At 42.3% G+C, this 17,579-nt stretch overlaps 1 protein-coding gene across 1 annotated transcript in view; it reads right to left on the reverse strand.

Moving 5' to 3' along the window:
* PHKG1 (phosphorylase kinase catalytic subunit gamma 1) overlaps window positions 1-17,579 on the reverse strand; it is a 222,700-nt gene that overhangs the window by 79,765 nt on the left and 125,356 nt on the right. The window contains exons 3-4 of the mRNA XM_078683552.1: window positions 13,398-13,573; window positions 10,144-10,198 (exon numbers count right to left, since the gene is read on the reverse strand). Coding sequence (XP_078539678.1) covers window positions 10,144-10,198; window positions 13,398-13,573 — 231 coding nt within the window. The remainder of the gene's footprint in view (window positions 1-10,143; window positions 10,199-13,397; window positions 13,574-17,579) is intronic.

Raw genomic sequence — 17,579 nt, forward strand, 5'->3', positions numbered from 1 at the left:
CATTTTTTATATATTATGCTCTTTAGCATTTTACCATGCCTTGGGAAATGATCCTATTTTTCAATCCAGTAATTGTCCAGTCACTAGTGTATAGTTCATGCCTGGCATTCATATAGTTCCTTGGTGCTAAGTGCTGTCTAGGTGGGCTCTCTGGGCTGTGGGGTTGGTTGCTGCACCGATTGGGCTATACATAGACCGGTATCTGAGGGCTTGAGTGGCTGGCTCTGCCTGGGTGTGCTTCCAAGGTGCAGGCCGGTGCATGTGATGTGTACTTCTTGGATGCTGGATTGAGTATTGAATCTGTGCAGGGCCCGCACTTCCAAATGGTGAGTTAAGAAAACAACTTTGTGTATTGCCAAAATTCTGACGTTACCCAAATAATGGCCATTTTGTTGGATAGCTTGATAGCTTGCATCACCAGTGCTCATATCAACAAGTCAAAAAAACAACATAATGTACATAAAGGGGTTTGAGTTATAGCCTTCAGCACTAGGCTCCTGTGGACTAGCTCCCTTCAGCCATTGGTTAGATTCATATGTGCCCCAGGCACTTTGCAGATGCTAACACTGTTCTCACTGATGCTGTGCCTCAGTATGTTCCAAAGGAAGTAGCCCCTCCCCAGATAACAGCCCTGCTCTTCTTGACACAAAAACCTGGGTTCATCCACCACTTCATCTGCAGATGCATTAAAATAGCAATGAAGAGAGGAGCCTGGCTCCCTGGTGGGTTCCCCTGGTGCCCTGCATTTGCCGCAACTCTCTCGTGAGTGAGATCCCCTCTCTGTCTGAAGGTTTGACTGAGATCCTGCATGCTCATTGCTGGGTTCTCTGCCTGATGTGACCTCTTACCACTGGTGCCACCTCCATGCCTGGGCTGCGCTTGTTGCTAGTGGGCATGGTGATTCCCAGTACCAGGGGGCTCTTCTGTGGTGGCTGAGCATGGTTTGTCCTGCACAACCCTGTGTTGGGGATCACCTTGTTCCACTACTTAAAGGTATTTATTCTACAACATGTTTTTATTGACATGTACACAAGATCAAGAGGTCTACCTTGTTGGCCCAGGACATTGATATCTGCTTGTGCCTCGTTATCGCTGATGATCAGTGCATGGGCACCAGATCGGCTTTCTGCGCCTCGCTTGATGAGACATGTGTGGCCTACACACAATCCTGTGTTCACTACGTGTGTACTAGTTTGTTAATGCAAGATATGAGAGCCTGCTACCTTGCAACAGCTTCTGCAGGTGGACTGAAACATCCACACTAGACATGATGAGCAGTGACTGTGGAGAACTTCTTCATTTGTGATTCAATATGTGCCAGGGACTTGTCAGGTGGCCACTGCAGCTTTAGCCACCCATTGCCCCTGCCTGAGCTGCCAACAATACCTGTGCAACTGTTAACTATCACACTCCTACAAGTGTGATAATTCAGACTATTCAGGCCCCCAAAATCATAGGAATGGCTTGGGTGGCAGGAATTACACGTTTTTAATGTATATTGGTCTGCTTATCTCTCAATTACACAGAGAGGGCCACCATGTGACACACCGTCATAAGTGCTTAATTTGAGCCAGTGGTTACAGGTGTCGCCCACATGCACTCATTTTTGAGGGCCAGCACTTATCAGGCTTGCATTCAGAACACGAGGGAGAAAAACACAAATGGGGAAAGAAAGAGGAAGATGAAGACTGAAAAGCAATGACAAAGGGAGAAGGCAGAGGCAGGGATGATAAAGAACCTGCCAGAGTGAGATAAAAAGTGGACTTGACTGCTCTTCTGCACAGTCAGTCAGTCAAAAATAACTTTATTTGGTTTTCACAAACCATAAAGCATATAAAACACATTTCGTTAAAAAAAAACTTTTTCAGTTCCATAAAAATTCTACTTAGTTCCTTTGTGGCACCGAGCCTTCAGTCTTTGCCCCCTTTTATAAGTAAGCTTTCTACCGCTATCATAAATTTTATCCCCCTACATATTAAAATGTTTGATGCGGCACCCATCCAACTTCTCGCCGCCTGTCTGCAGGTGTGGATATTTAAATCATTAAAAACTGTTATAAGCAGCTTCCTTCTTTCTGATTTCACTGATTCACAGACACACAGTAAGTGGCTCAGAGTTTCAATGTGATAACCGCATAAACGACATGCCTTTGTTTGATGCTTATTTTTCCAGGTGGGCGCCAAGTCTAATGAACAATGATCTCCAAATCTGTATGCCATGAATCTCCTTTTTAAAGACAATCGGAAGTGAGCTGCTAGATAGGGTTGTGGTCTTAGCCGTGTATAAGAATGTATTATGACCCATGCGTCTTAATAATCCCTTTTTATCCTCCACGAAGGATAATGCTTTTGCTTTGTTATTACAAGCTTTTTTAAATGTGGATTTTTTCAACTTGCTGTTCCAAAGCCCATTGATCTCTAATTCTTCCAGTGCTATCCGCAGTTGGTCCCCCATTTGGGGTTCTTTGCTCTAGTTGTTGTTTTATTTCCAAGCAGCATAAGTTGTTCAAAGTTCCCAACTCTGCTGCTCTGAGTTTCCAGCATAGATTTACCATGGTTGCCTTCCTTTGGAATTTCTGGTTCTGTAGTCCGAATTCCAAACTAATTTGTGCTGGCGAGGAACCTTTAAAGAGATTGAATACCGTTTTATAAACCTTGGTTTGTAATTTGTTTAAGATGTTACTTTCTTGGCCATGCCAGGTTTCCAGACCGTAGGACAGTGTTGGTAGCACTTGGGCTGCCATGATTTTTAGAGGATGCCCGTATGAAGGGCTTTCCAGTTTCTTGGATAGTTGTTTGTAGGCAAATATTAGAGATTGGGCTTTTGCTGTGATCTCCTTTTTCTGCTCAACCATTGACAGATCTCTTGCCATTCTGATGCCCAAGTATTTATAAACTCTTATTTCCTCTATTTGAGAGTTCTTTGCATACCATTTATAGTTTCCTTGTCTTGGGCCCGCTAATCTTACCACCTTGGTTTTGGATTTGTTCAATTCTAAACCTTTTATTGTCCAGGTAGTCTATAAGTTTGTTTATTGTCCTTTGCAGCCCTATCGGAGTTTGACTTACCAGGACAATATCATCTGCATACTATAAGTATTGAACCGGCTCATATGCCAAATTTGGTGGGTGTCCATTTATTTGTTCTAAGTGACTGTTCAAATCTGCTAAGTATAAATTAAATAAGCATGGTGAAAGGACTCGGCCCTGTTTTAGTCCGTTTGTTATATTTATTTTTGAAGAGACTCTTTGTCCGCCCCCTAGTTTAACAGTGGCCCATGTGTCACTGTACAGTGATTGTATTGCATTTATCAATAGCTGTGGCAGTCCCCATGCTTTCAGTTTCTTCCACAAACGGTCCCGCGGCACTCTGTCGAGAGACGCTTTTAGGTCAATGTAGCAAGGCACTAGTACTCCCTTTTTCCTTTCAGCTTTTTCCGTAAGAATTGTCAAGGCTGTTAGATTTGTAATGGTGCCCATTCCCCGTCTGAAGCCTGTTTGGAATTTTGGGATAATGTTGATTTCCTCTGTCCACTCTTGTAGATGTTCCAGGATGCATGAAGCATAGAGTTTGGCTTCTACGTCGATCAGGGCGATCAACCTGTAATTCCCGGGTTCTGTTCTACTGCCGCTCTTATAAATTGGGTGGAACAGGTTACCGCTCCAGGACTGTGGGATCTTGTTATCTCGGAACACATGGTTAAAAAGAGGTGTTAGATATTTTGCCCAAACGTCCAGGTCTCGTTTGAACAGGGCATTTGGTAGCCCGTTTGGGCCTGCTGCTCCTTCCGCTTTCAAATCTTTTATCAGTGTTTTTATGCGTTTAACGGTTGTCAGGGTTTTTTTCATCTGCTTCCCAGCTAAACTGTTTTTTTCCACTTTCAATAGTAGTACTGGTTGCCTTGGGGTACGATTCTTTTTCCTTTACGTTCAGTGACCTTACTGCATCCGCCTTTTCTGTTCCAAGTTTGGGGTTGTACAATTTATCAATGTATTCTAACCAAGTGTTTTCACTTATTCCGATGGTATTTTGCTTTCCGTGTCCTTTCATTAATTTGTTGATTATACCCCAAAATTCTTTACTGTTTGGTAGTTTGCTTCCCCACAGCAGTTTTTCCCATAACTTTTCTCTGTATTTCCTTTTTTCCACTCTGCATTCCACCTTATAGTCTTTTCTCAATTTTTGAATCTTTCCGCTGTCTTTTTTTTCCCATTTTAATTGCTTGCGCTTTTTGTCTTACCTCTTTGGCAATATTTTTTTTTGTTTCTCAACTGTGTTGTGTACCATGGCTCTTTAATTGCCCCGTGATTACCTTTGCTTGTTGGTTTTGCTGGGAATTTGTCCAGGAGTGCTTCACATAGATTTTCCCAGTTACTTATTAATTTTCCTGCTGGCTCCTCAGCATTCTCTATGTGTTCATTCACCATGTTCATTATCTCTTCCATGATGTTTCCTCTCCATTTAAACTTCCGTAAGTTATATATTTCAGGCCATGCAACTTCAGAGTGAGATAAAGGGGCAGGGAGTGTATGGTGGGGGATAAAAGAGGCATGAGACTAAGCACCCTTGATATTCCAAGCACTGTGCGGTTCTGCGCAAAACTTTGTGCCCCCGGACTATTTTATAAACTAAGTACTGCGGATGCTTCCGCCAGCAGCCCCTCTTGCTCGCCTTCGCTGCAGATGCACCTAACTGGACCCCATTTTCACTGCAACAATATATAGCCGTGCATAAAGTAGCAATCCTGAGCAATGCAATAATACACACAATGTAATACTAAGGCTGATTTCAGAACAAAACAACCTGGAAGGTGAAACAGCCAATACAAGACAAACTCTAATATTTGATACATTCTATAGTATTACTTTGTATAAACTTGTTTGACTTCTTCAGCCATCAGTATTTTGTATTACGTTGTTATGCACCTCTAGTAAAAACGCAAAGTACTGCAACTCTTTCAGCCGACTTTAGAGGGATTTTAAGGTACACCCAGACTTCAAATAAATAACCCCTTCTACTAACTTCAGAAGGACCTCTAGTAATGACCTGAGGCATAGTAGCCTTTCTCCTGACCTCAGAAGGACCTCCTGTAATGGTGTGCGGTACTGTGCCCTTGCAACTTGCAGCATAACGAGGAATGAGCAGATGAAGAAAGCACTGGTGGCAAAGCATTGTGAGGAGTGTAGCATTATCAGCATAAACATTATGCCGCTAACATCTGAAAATGACTAATGTTAACACTATCAACTGTGGCGTTTCGTGGATATGTTTGCAACAGGAAAGTGACAGTATTACTGGTTGTTGGAGGAGACATGGGCGTCAATGGCACCCCTTTCAGCTGACTTCAGAGTGACCTCTAGTGTGGACCTGGGGCACTGCAGCACTTCTGCTGGTTTCAGAGAGACCTCGTGCAGCCGAGCCCTTAAATGATGGAGCTCATCTGCCTTACATTAAAGATGTTTTTTTCTGTGTGTATTTCTGAACATCCATTGGGATAAAGGAGTGACAGATACCCTTAAATAAGCACTAATAAGTACTGAGTAATGGGGCAAATGTAAACATATTTTAAGGATTATTGAGTGATGGGTCAAATCTGGCACAGAGTGGGAATTATTGGCACAATGACGCCTATGTGTTCACAAAACTTACACTAGCATAGTGGCTGTGGCTCTTGACATAATGTAGGCAGACTCAGACCAATAGTGCCTACACATGGTTTGCACTGGTTTAAAGTTGGCAAATCTTTATATATATTGTTGGCATGCATAGCACAACATTGCTCACCATAATGCCACATTGCACTGGCATAATATTTGTAATGACTGTTGTTTTAAGTCCCCAGTCTGTAAGATTAATGTAACCTGCCTACCTCTATCTGTGTATTCACTCATTAATTCAGCGATCCATCATTGCACTCGCATTCAACTTTTCATCCATCTATGAACTTCCAATTGTAGATGCTGACACACACCTACAGGGCCCTCCATGACCAAGGACCAGCATACATCAGCCACCCCCTGAATTTCCACCAACCCTCCAGACACTCGTGCTTCGACGCCGTCGCACACACGCCCCGCATCTACCAAAACTACAGTGAAGGGCGATCCTTTTCCTACCTCGCCAAGTCTTGGAATGACCTTCCCCTTCACCTCCAAACATCATCCTGTCTCCCGGAATTCAGAAAGGGACTCAAGTCCTGGTTTTTCCACTGATCCCAGCAAGAACCTAGCGCATGGACACCCTCGCGACAAATCTGAGTTGATTGATTGACTTATTCATCCAACCATGTACTCGCGTATCCGTCCAACTATTGAATTATTATCAGTCCACCACCCCATCTACACAGCCACACACACTTTTCACCTAAAAACAGCCATATCTACTGGCTTTCTACCCTCTTGGGGAGCATTGCTGTAGGCAAAATTATATTTTGCCTGCAGCACTGAAGGCTTTAGATCGGGTTGCTGTGGAGCGTGGTGGAGGTTTGGAAAAGCCGGTAGGTCACAAAGGCGAGACCTATTGGCTTTGCCGATGTTGTGTTGCCAATCCACCGCAAGCCTTGGTGTGGTGTTCTTTATTTGTGGTAGTGTTTTTAATTCATTAAATGCATGCGTTAGCTGTTTGCTTAACATGGGACAACAACCGAGTAAAATGCCAGGATTGGCTAAAGAAGGTGTCAGACACTGTACAAGGCTACTTGCAGCTGTGCTTTCTGAACCCCCGCGGGCCCCGCGCTCCCTCCCTGGGCTCTACACAGCCTGCCGTGTGCTCTTGTGGACATGTTGAATGACAGTCGTACCTTTCGGACTCCAGCATCAAAAAGGTCAAAGTGTTAAACACGAACTTCTGTCTGGAGCCACTTGAGACTCAGAGGGCTGAGGGGGCCTTAGAGCCCCCGTGTGTGCCCTTAAGACAGCGCCCGCCCCCTCCCATCAGTGAAAAGGGCACGAGCTCTCGTCTGCCAGGAACGGGCTCACATTTATAAGTGAAGTGCTTGCTCCGCACCCGCATCCATTACATCAGAACTACCCAACCTAACTCTTTGACGTTACTCACACCTTCCCTCAAATGTTTTAGGCAGTTTTACTATTCCATTCAACTTAAACAAAAACATGTTTGTATCCTCGGGCCACCTGGCGTTGCACCAGCAGCACATATTTCCGGGAACACACAGACAGCAAGTAGGGGGTAAAAATAGAGCTCTGATATTAGGGGAACCTCTCGGAGAAACCTGAGCGGCTGTGTACAGAAGTGCTGGCTGTCAAGGGCCTGCGTACGTCGTCCGGACAGATGGCGTCCATTCATGCCAGCCACGCGGGCTCTCTGGGGAACGCCAATACAGACGTGGTCTGCATACCGGCCTGGCACAATATGTCACACTTCACAGGGACAGCCTGTAGCCACAGGACATCCCGGACGCCATGTTAACTGCTGTGGGCTGGCATCACTTGTCACTCAAGGTGACAAATGCAAAAACAACAGTTGATGGACAGAATGCAGAACAATGTCATACATTCACCCCAGTACAGAGATCTGGGCCTCAATCCATCGATATTTTGATCACCATGCCGTTCCAGTTTGAACCTAGCCATATGCAAATCAGTTTTGACCCTGTGCCCAATGGGAACAGTCCAGCCCGAACTGCCAAGCCATGTCCTCCCTGGACTGGACACAAGCATCCTAGGACCAGGATAGCTTTATTCCAGTGGCATGGAGAGCACGGGACTCACGTCTGAGCATACCTGTCCCACTCGGGGTGACAAATGCAAAAACAAGTTGATGGACAGAATGCAGAACAATGTCATACATTCACCCCAGTACAGAGATCTGGGCCTCAATCCATCGATATTTTGCTCACCATGCTGATGGATTTAACCCAGATCTCTTGACTGGGGGTGAATCTTTTGATTTGTCTTGCATTCCATCCATCAATTGTGTGTCTATCACAGGTCACTCTTCACAGAGACAGCCTGTGTTCACAGGACACGCCATGTTTCCTGCCGGGGGCTCGCATCACAGGTCACTCTTCACAGAGACAGCCTGTGTTCACAGGTCACCGAGACGCCATGTTTCCAGTGCTATGCTGGCAGTATAGGTCACGGTTACCCAGCTACACTTTAGCCTTGAGCTGGTATCATAAGCCATGCTTCACTGTGCAGCCACGTCACTCAGACGCCCTAGGTCCATTCCTGGGCTAGCATTACAGGGCAAGCATCGCAAGGACAACCCAGGGCTACTTGTCACGAGAACATATAGCTAGTCCCAGATGTTTATTTTACAAGCAAAATTGACCTGGAACTCAAGCCCAGTTAGGTCAATGAAAATAATTTGGGCCAAGAGGTTAAGCTCTGGCATTCGGCATACGTTTGAATGTACTCTTGCCTACCCAGCAGAAAAAAAAGGTTTTCTGAGTAAAATTTCTACATGCATGGAAGCTAGTGCATGGAAGATGGCTCACTACACCGACAAAAAACAACAGCCACTTTCTGAAGTGAGAGGCTCAGTCAGCCTGGCTGACAGTCACTTAAACTGCAGATGAGTGAATTCCGAGCACATCATGGGAGGACTCAGCTACCGGCCGGTAGAATCCAGTTTTGAAATCAGAAGAATAGAAATGAATCAGAGACAAATTCGAAATTTTAAAAAGTCATTTTGGCTACTTTCTCTAATAACCGTTTAATGAAGAAACATAGGTAAAATAGACCTAGAAGTAGTCTAAAGAACACTAACAGGAGCAATGAAAACCTCAAGACATGGCCTGTTTTACTTTTTATGTTTTTTATCCGTCAATAAAACCACTCTGTTTTTCGACACGTAACTGTCCAGTAGGATGGTCTAAAGCAAAGTGGTTTTGTTGACGGAGAAGAAAGTAAAACTGTTTTGTTTGCTTGCACACTTCTGTAGGTGAATATAAAATCATACATCATTTCTGTTGGAAGCTGAAAAAACAACTAAAACAGGTTAAAATTTGAGACAAAGGGCACAACAAATTGAAAATACAAGGCCTTAGAAAATCTCTTGGGAAAGCCTTGTGGCCCACATAACCATTCCCTATGGTATACAGCTGGCCATTCCTGGTATGAATTGGTCACCCACAAGGTGCACCTTGTTCTAAGGTTGTGTACCTTTGAGGATTTGTCGCACTACAGAGAATGCTTAGCATCAATGATACACAAACTGTGAAACTATGGAAATACCACTGTTTTCTTCTCTATGAGGAGATATTTTATCCTATGGCACACCCCATCCTTACATCCCCAGGACACTTGAAGGAAAGCCTATGCTTTCTCACCTTGGAAAGACATGTACTCCATAGGCGTTTTCAAAATGGGGGCCACCATACAAAAAGTTTGTACATAACCACAAACGAGGCCACCCACTTCTTCAGTGATCCAGCAAGAAGGGATCCATATCCCCACTCCTAGAAAAATTCCATGGGCTCCCTTGATCACAAAACATCGGGGGAAGTGGCGGAAGGTTCCCCTTCCAAGCTGTCGTCAACAACTTATCAGCATTAGACAAGCCTTGAATACCCACCTCTTCTGCTACAAAACAGTGCTATAAACCCTCCTTCCAAGCCGCGGTACCCAACATGCAGGTGAGTAACCCTGGCTCTGTTCCTGGAGGTCAAGAAGAAAGGGGACTATACATGTCAAGAAGAAAAGGGACTATACATGTTCTGTCGTTAGAGGAGTCTGGAGTCACTCAACTAAGAGGTACATTCTTGATTTCATCTTAGGCTCTGGGGCTACAGCATCAGTAAGTAGCACCATCCCCCCTCCACCTGTCCCCATTTCTAAGCCTCCTGCAGGCCATGCACCAACATTCTATTACATCATTCACTCTCAACATTCCAGACACTGGTCGGACATCCAGGGAATGGGGACAATCAAGATACTACACAATGTACCTTCAAAACATGTAAATCTTCCTCAACCCCTTCCTTTCCGCTCCTAATTAACGACCCTTACACACTGGGACTGCCTGAGCTGGATGTGGGTGGTGCTAAGACAATTCTAGGTACAGTATACCATACAAACTACATAAATGAATGTACAAGAAAGGATGTTTTTGGTAAATAGTTAAAAAGAGTGACTGCGGAGATGACTATAGACAGAACCATAGGTTCAGGAGCATACTTACAAGTCAAACACCAGGAAGAAGAAGGTGTGGGATTCAAAGCTATCCTTCAGCTGAACTGCAATGAAGAATGAAGATAGATGTCAATAGATACACGTCACTGCTGATACATGGCATGAGAAACACCGCTCATGTTACAATTTTATTAATTATTTGTTTTGTTAAAGATTAATCAAATTGCGGACACATGCTGCCAATACATCACTATATGAATTGCTACTGAAGCTAGCAGAGATCAACTCACTCAGCCCTGCCTTTCAGAACCTACACCAACAGATTAGAATTAGGTGAGCATTGGCCAAAGTTTGTGGGAAAATGGAGTCGTGAGGGTTAGAAAAAGATCCTGTGGTCCATCCCAAATGCACGTGTAATTATGCACCTACTAGCAGGGGCGATGGGTGTTACAGCAGATGTATGTGTATGAGTTCCATACCATACCCTCACCAAATGAGAATCGAATGAATACATGTTTATCACTTATAGACCATGAACTAAGCTACAAAACAATGGAGCGCCCTATATCCAAAGGGTAATACATACCTGGGCAAAATAGGTTTCTAGTATGTAATTGGTTGAGTTCACCCCAAATGAAAAATGTATTCATTTGGGAAAAATCTAAAACTCATAGTGTTGAACCAAGAAGCACCGGGACAACTGCATGAAGAATAGGGGGTATTTTAAATAGGTTTTATATAGCGCTACTGGACCCAAGAGTATCAGAGCGCTTTACAGATAGGTAAACAACGTAGAGACAAATTGCAAAATGAATTAAACTAAATATAGGATAAGGCATTTCAATTATATGAGGGAAATGAGGAAAGAGGGAAACTAAGAGATAAGTAAGGGAGACGAGGGGGGATTGTCACAAACGTGTTATACCACTAAGTTATGGCTCCACAGACCAGAAGAGGGACAAAGATAATAACCTAATCACCGGATGATGAACACCTACCAGCAAAATTGAGTTTCTATGAGGGTTACTTAGAACACTGCTGATGCCACTGTATAATTACATACGTTTATATACATGTGGTCTTCTATTTTAAGATCAGGATTACTATACGTATGTACAGACCAGATACATTAGGAAAGCCACTGGAAATGTGAGGTTTTATTTTTGAAAATTAAGTACAGTTCTAATGCATTAAAAAAGATTATTCTAGGGCTGTTCAGGTGACTCTCTAATCTTCCTGAAAGCATTGTTTTGTGATGCAACAGTGAGATCCTTTTCAAGTAAGAATCCTTGACTTTTGACCTATTCCACTGACATGGGCCCAGATCAGTGTCATCTTAAGAATTTTTGGGGCCCCCTGCCAGACATATATTGGGGACCCCTTGCAACTTTAACTTTTATTGCCAATGTTCTGACAAATCAAGTCTGAATCAATATCGAATTTTATATACATATATATATATCTATATAGATATATATTTATATATATCTATATAGATATATATATAGATATATATCTATATATATCTCTATATATATATCTATATATATATATATAAACGAGAGACAGAGTCAAACATAGAGGTACATAGGTTTCAAGTACTGGTATAAAAATCAACAAATGTAAGCTGGAGTGACAAATAGATCATTTTACCAGGGGGCGCCTTGGAAGGTGGGGGCCTTGGGCAATTGCCTACCTTGCCTCACAACATCTCTAGCCCAGCACCCAAATGCGAGGCCGGAAGTCCAAAGAACAGGTTGCGTTATGGGATAAAAGCAGTACCTCCGTTTTTTGCCCCAGTATTTCTCCGAATATTAGAGTTCATCCTTGCAGGATGGCAGAAAGACATTCCGTCATTACTCCTTGAATTTCAGTGAGGTTATCGAGCCACATAATAGGCAGGGTGCCATAGCATAAGGTATAACTCTGACTCCAAATGTTTTGAATTCCAGATTTTGGAGATAAAAAAAAATCTAATATGAACTAATACTTAATTGACTTCCTTCTTGTAGTTACCATCGCAAATTAGAAGGCAAAACTTGAGAGCGGATCACATTTGTTGCTCTCATTTGTTCTTTGATTCAGCTTCCACTATGTGACAAGTTACTGTATGTCCCTAGCAGTTGGGAACCTATCAATTCTTTCTGACTGCAGGAGAGGTTGCATACCATTGCTACTTTTCCTTGAAATGTGAGTGCCTATTAACTTCCCAACTGTCTTACAACTTAGAAAGAATTGCAATGCTGACATGTAAGTTGCAAAGATATTTGTGTCTTGCAATGTAACTTCACAATCCGAGTTTTACAATTGTAGAATGAGCCAATATGTGCATTGTAAGGGTTGTAATTGCCAAAAAAGCTTGCAAAGCTGATCTTAGTCCTGCCCTGAGAAACCACTGTTTAGCATGCGTTTCTGGCGGTTGTATGAAGTTACAATGCATGCCATTACAACACGTGCTGTTACAATGCATACCTTTAACCCGACTTGCTGTCGGGGGTGCGCTGGAAGTTGAAATAATATAATTTACTATTCCAACTCCAGTGTGTGCAACAGAAGGGAAGGTATTGGAGTTAACTCCAACACCTTCTACCCCCTGCAACAAGCCCTTCGTGCTGTAACAACATGCGTTGTAATGGCATGTGTTTTAATGCTTCCGTTGTAAAGGCTGATCCCGTTTCTGGCACATGTACAAATAGTTAAATTTTTGTGAGTTACTGAGAGTCATTGTGTATGCGAGTCCAAATAAAGAAAGAGCAACTTTGAAATGGATTCAGATGGCCATATTTGGCAAAAGAATGATTCTATGAGGAAATGTAAATTGGGCAAGACCCCAGTGGGCATTCCATTCACCATAAATTAACATATGACATCTTACTGAAGAGTGTTTTCAAGATGGACAACCCATCAATGAGAAATTTACACAGGAGCAAGGTGACATGGAATAACTTTCACTCTTTGTCTTTCGAAGTAGCCTTTAGCTGGACCCAGAGAACATAACTTGAGAGAAAAGAAGCTCAGGAAGCTATGGTTCACTTTGTGGGCAAATTCCTGGGTAGGATTTACTGGGAATTAAAAGGGCAATGAATGAATGAACCCACAGCCACGGTGTCAGAGTGTAAAAGGAAAGTCCTTAGGTAGTCACTTGAGTGAAACGTTGGACATTTTTGGGAACTATGGCTTTTACTCCAGCTGATTCCCATTTGAATAATGTCGTCTGTGTGTGGATATCTATATAAGAATTTTTCGCCCACAGCACAGATAATCCATTAAAAAAAGCTACCCATGAAAACCTACATCACTTACTGACATTCTCGTGATCCGACACCTTCCGGAGGATGTCAATTTCCTTGACGGTGGCTTCCCGCAGTTCTTCGATCTGCTCTGCGGTTAAATGCTCTCCTGTGATATCTATAATTTTCACGGCATACTCTTCTTGGGTGGGTTTGAAAATGCATCGACGGACAACACTGCTTACCCCTCTGCAGGAACAAGGGAAGAAAGGCATACAAGAATGTGATCTTAAGGGTACAGGTTTGACATAGCTGTGCATCACTCCCTGAAGATCTGTTGCAAAATATCAACACCCCTTTGCCACAAGCAATGCGCCACCTGAAAATGGCCCGCAATATTTGGTCCAATGCTATGTAAGAAGGGTCTGTTATGCAGCCTCCCAACACTACCTAATGTGTGCTGAGCTGACACTGAACTAGCAATTGAACCAAGTGATCCCAATTCCCTCTGGGAGCCAGGGAGGTCCTCTCCATAAACAAATTTTCCAAAACAAAAAACAAACAGGGCCAACTATGCATCATTCAGCATTTTTATTTTTAAATCTCTAAAAATCACAGGCAGTTCTGAAGCGCAGGTCAACCCCAAACCTCTCTAGTGATTTTTGGCTGGTCTTCGCCAGGATCAGAGATTCATCGCACAATGTCCCAAACCAATTGGCCAAAAAGCCAATTTCAAGTGATCTCATAAATGCATTTTGACAAGGTATGCCATAATTCCTGGAAAAGTATACAGCACCTCTCTTCACATCTACGTTCATTTTCCTATCCAACCACTGCTATAATATGACTAGGGAGCTACTTATTCGGACAAGCATGGAAAAACGACCCATTGCGCAGATTTAAAATCTCATACCTTTATCTGCACACCTAATCCATATACTTTCTGCCCAAACCTCAACTGCTCACTTCTAAGGACAATAAATTAAGTTCTATTAATCTGAGTAACAGTAACGTCTGTTTTCACAGTGCTCAGGAAAAGCAGAAATGCAGTACAAAGCACTTTATCAACAATTATTATGACGCTGTCAATATCAGTTCCAAAGATACCCTCAAGTGCCAGTAGATGCCCTTGTTGTGCTTTTCCACTGTACATCTTTCAATCTCTTAAATGTCCCCTTGTTGCACCTTCTCACCCTATTGTACTCTGGTCCCATTTGTTGCAGGCAATCTGACAGGCAGAGTTAGACAATGAGCTGAGTGGCCTTTGCAAAGAGAAGAACCTAATTCAACCCCCACAGCTCTAGTAAACCTGCTGTCACTGCTCCAATGTGCACACTCCATGTGGAAGGACCTCAATGCACCCTCACAGACATTGAGCAGACATTTCAGAGGAAGTTTAATTTGGCAGCGCGGTCCGCTTTAACATTAGCGGCTGCCCTACTTAACATTTTCTTTTTTTTTGCAGTGAAAGCCCCCATACCTTGCTTTCACTTACTTAGTGGCCATGCCCCTTTCTTTAGACGCTGTTGCGTTTTTCAGGTTACAGCAAGCTGCGTCTAAAGAAAGGGGCATGACCACCTTTAAAATGAAAGCACAGCATGGGGCACTTTTACCCAAAAGAACATCTGTTTGTTAACAAATGTTTTATTTTGGTAAAAGTGATGGGGTCCTGTAGTAATGCTTATAATGTTATTTTTAGAAGTGCTTCTTTAGCAATGATAGAACTGTTGTAGGTCATGCATAGAATGTGTGTATGTCACTATGCTTGTGTGTGGAGTGCTGGTCAGTCTGGAGTTCGTTTACAAGCTGGCAGCACCTTTTTATCTGTACTGCATATCTTGAGGAATAAAGAAGATTTATTACCAAACTTGGTGGGTATTCATTCACTACAAATTTGGCGACGAGGGAAACTGGCAATTTTCTAATGAAATTGATATCCTGCTTCATACAACTCTACATTTGTTATCCTGGATTCAAGAAAACTCTTCGTTTCAAAGAAAACTATTCGTTTCTCTTCAAAACAGCTGTGCCTTAGTGCGGTGAGACTTTCATTTATCTTTTCAAAAAAAAAAATGAAGAAAACCACTTTATTTTAGCTTCCTACCCACTCTGCATCTTTCAAACGCCACCGTTTCACAAACCGCTACAGCGTGTTAGCTCCCGCTCCAGTGAGTTTGAACGTCGCGGCATCTTGCAGAACCTTCCTTTGTCATCGCGCGTCAGTGCACTGCTCATCACTACTACATGCGCATGGAATTGTGGGTACTCGCGCATTGAATTGTGGGTACGACCCCACGTAAGGTCACGTCGGCGGCCATTTTAGATTGGTTTTATGCCGATTTTTCTTCATTTTCATCGCGTTTCACACCGATTTGATTCTGGACGCTGGCAATTGCTGTTTTCTGGTATTTATAAACGTTTATCAGTATTATTTATTTTGACAATATCAAATTCAAGTAAGGTGCTGCCTGCAATAATTTTTGTATCTTTCCTCAATAAGATAAAACAGATATACATTGATATTTACATATATTATTTTTTTTCTGGGTTTGTGTCATTATGCCTGACACTAACAGTGCCATTTCTTCTGGTGAAAAGCCTGTACATGGCCTGAACCTAAATGCTCCAAGAGAATTTTTAGTTGTTCCTGGTGATCCTCCTGTTGCTTGGTTAGATTGGAAAGAATATTTCTTGAACTATGTTGCAAATCTTGAAGATGTTAGTGGACCTTTCACTCCTGAAAGAAAAAAAAGGATTTTATTATTAGGTCTTGGCCCTGAAGGATTAAGAATCTACAATCAGTTGGACAAGACTGATAGATCTGCTGGTGACATTGATGTTTTCAATTCAGCACTTTTGGATATCGATGATTATTTCTCTCCTTGTGTTTGCATTGCTGTCACCAGACATTCCTTCTTTCAACGCAAGCAAAATAAATCCGAATCAGTTGAGGATTACGTTTCCGCACTTAGAAAATTAGCTGTTAAGTGCAAATTTGCTCAACTTCATGATGATCTTATTCGAGATCAAGTTGTCATGTACACTAAAACTAAAACCATTCAGAATAAACTATGGGTTGAAGGTGATGGAACTTTGAAAGAAATTATCGCCATGGTTAAAAAAGCTGAACTCTCAGAACGTTGCGCAAAGGCTTCTCTTTCCAGTGAGAAAAAGGAAACTGAAATCGTAAACAAAATTTCTGAAGGGAAATCTTTTATTAGAAGTAACAAAGATTTCAGGTCTACTAATGCTAAAAAAGAAAATTTTGACTATAAGAAAACCTCTGAACCTGTGTGTTATAGATGTAGTAGTCATTCTCACCTTGCTCATTATCCTAAGTGTCCTGCTAAGAACACTAAATGTCTGAACTGTGGGGTTATGGGGCATTTTGCTAAGGTCTGTAAAAGAAAAGTCTTTAAAAATTCAAATGGTAAGATTGCTTGCATTCAAGAGGTAGCACAGGATTGTACCTCATCTTCTGATGAAGAAGTTCTACTTGTACAAAATGCAGTTAAAAAAAAGGTAGTATTGAACATTTCTGATATTGATTCTAGTAAACCCTTATGCCAAGTCTCATTAGGTGGAGTCATGACGCAACTTGCTGCAGATTCTGGGTCACCCTATACTATTGTGAACAAGAATGTTTGGGATCAGAAATTTGTTAACCAAATTGGAAGTTGGTTGGAACCTTCTGATATCTCACCTGTTAGTTATACCGACAACACAATAGAGATTTTAGGGTTCAGACTACTAATTTTCAAGTTTAAAGGTATGCATGCCACTTGCAAGTTGTATGTGTCGAAGGATGGTCCTTCAGTGTTGGGTTGGAGGGATCAAAAAAGTCTACACATAATTTTGGATCCCAATAGCAAGGAACAAGTGTTGGTTTCCTGCATAAGTGAAGACACCAAGAAATGGGTGATTGATGAGTTTCCTTCTGTATTTACTGGCACTATTGGCAAGCTGAAAGGTTTTACACATCAAATCAGACTTAAAGACAATGCTATTTCTAAAATTCACAAAGCCAGGAATATTCCTCTCATCATTAGGGATGAGGTTAAATCCGAACTTGATAAATTGTTAAATGCTAATATTATTGAGACTGTTGAAGCAGCTGAATGGGTTTCGCCATTGGTCGTCGCACGCAAGGCCAATGGCAAGGCCCGTTTATGTGTGGATTTGAGATATTTGAACAGTCAAATTTTGGTTGATCAATATCCACTTCCACGCATTGATGAAATGTTGTCCTTAACCA

This window comes from Lissotriton helveticus, chromosome 3_1, assembly GCF_964261635.1.
Source record: "Lissotriton helveticus chromosome 3_1, aLisHel1.1, whole genome shotgun sequence".
Taxonomy (NCBI): Eukaryota; Metazoa; Chordata; class Amphibia; order Caudata; family Salamandridae; genus Lissotriton; species Lissotriton helveticus.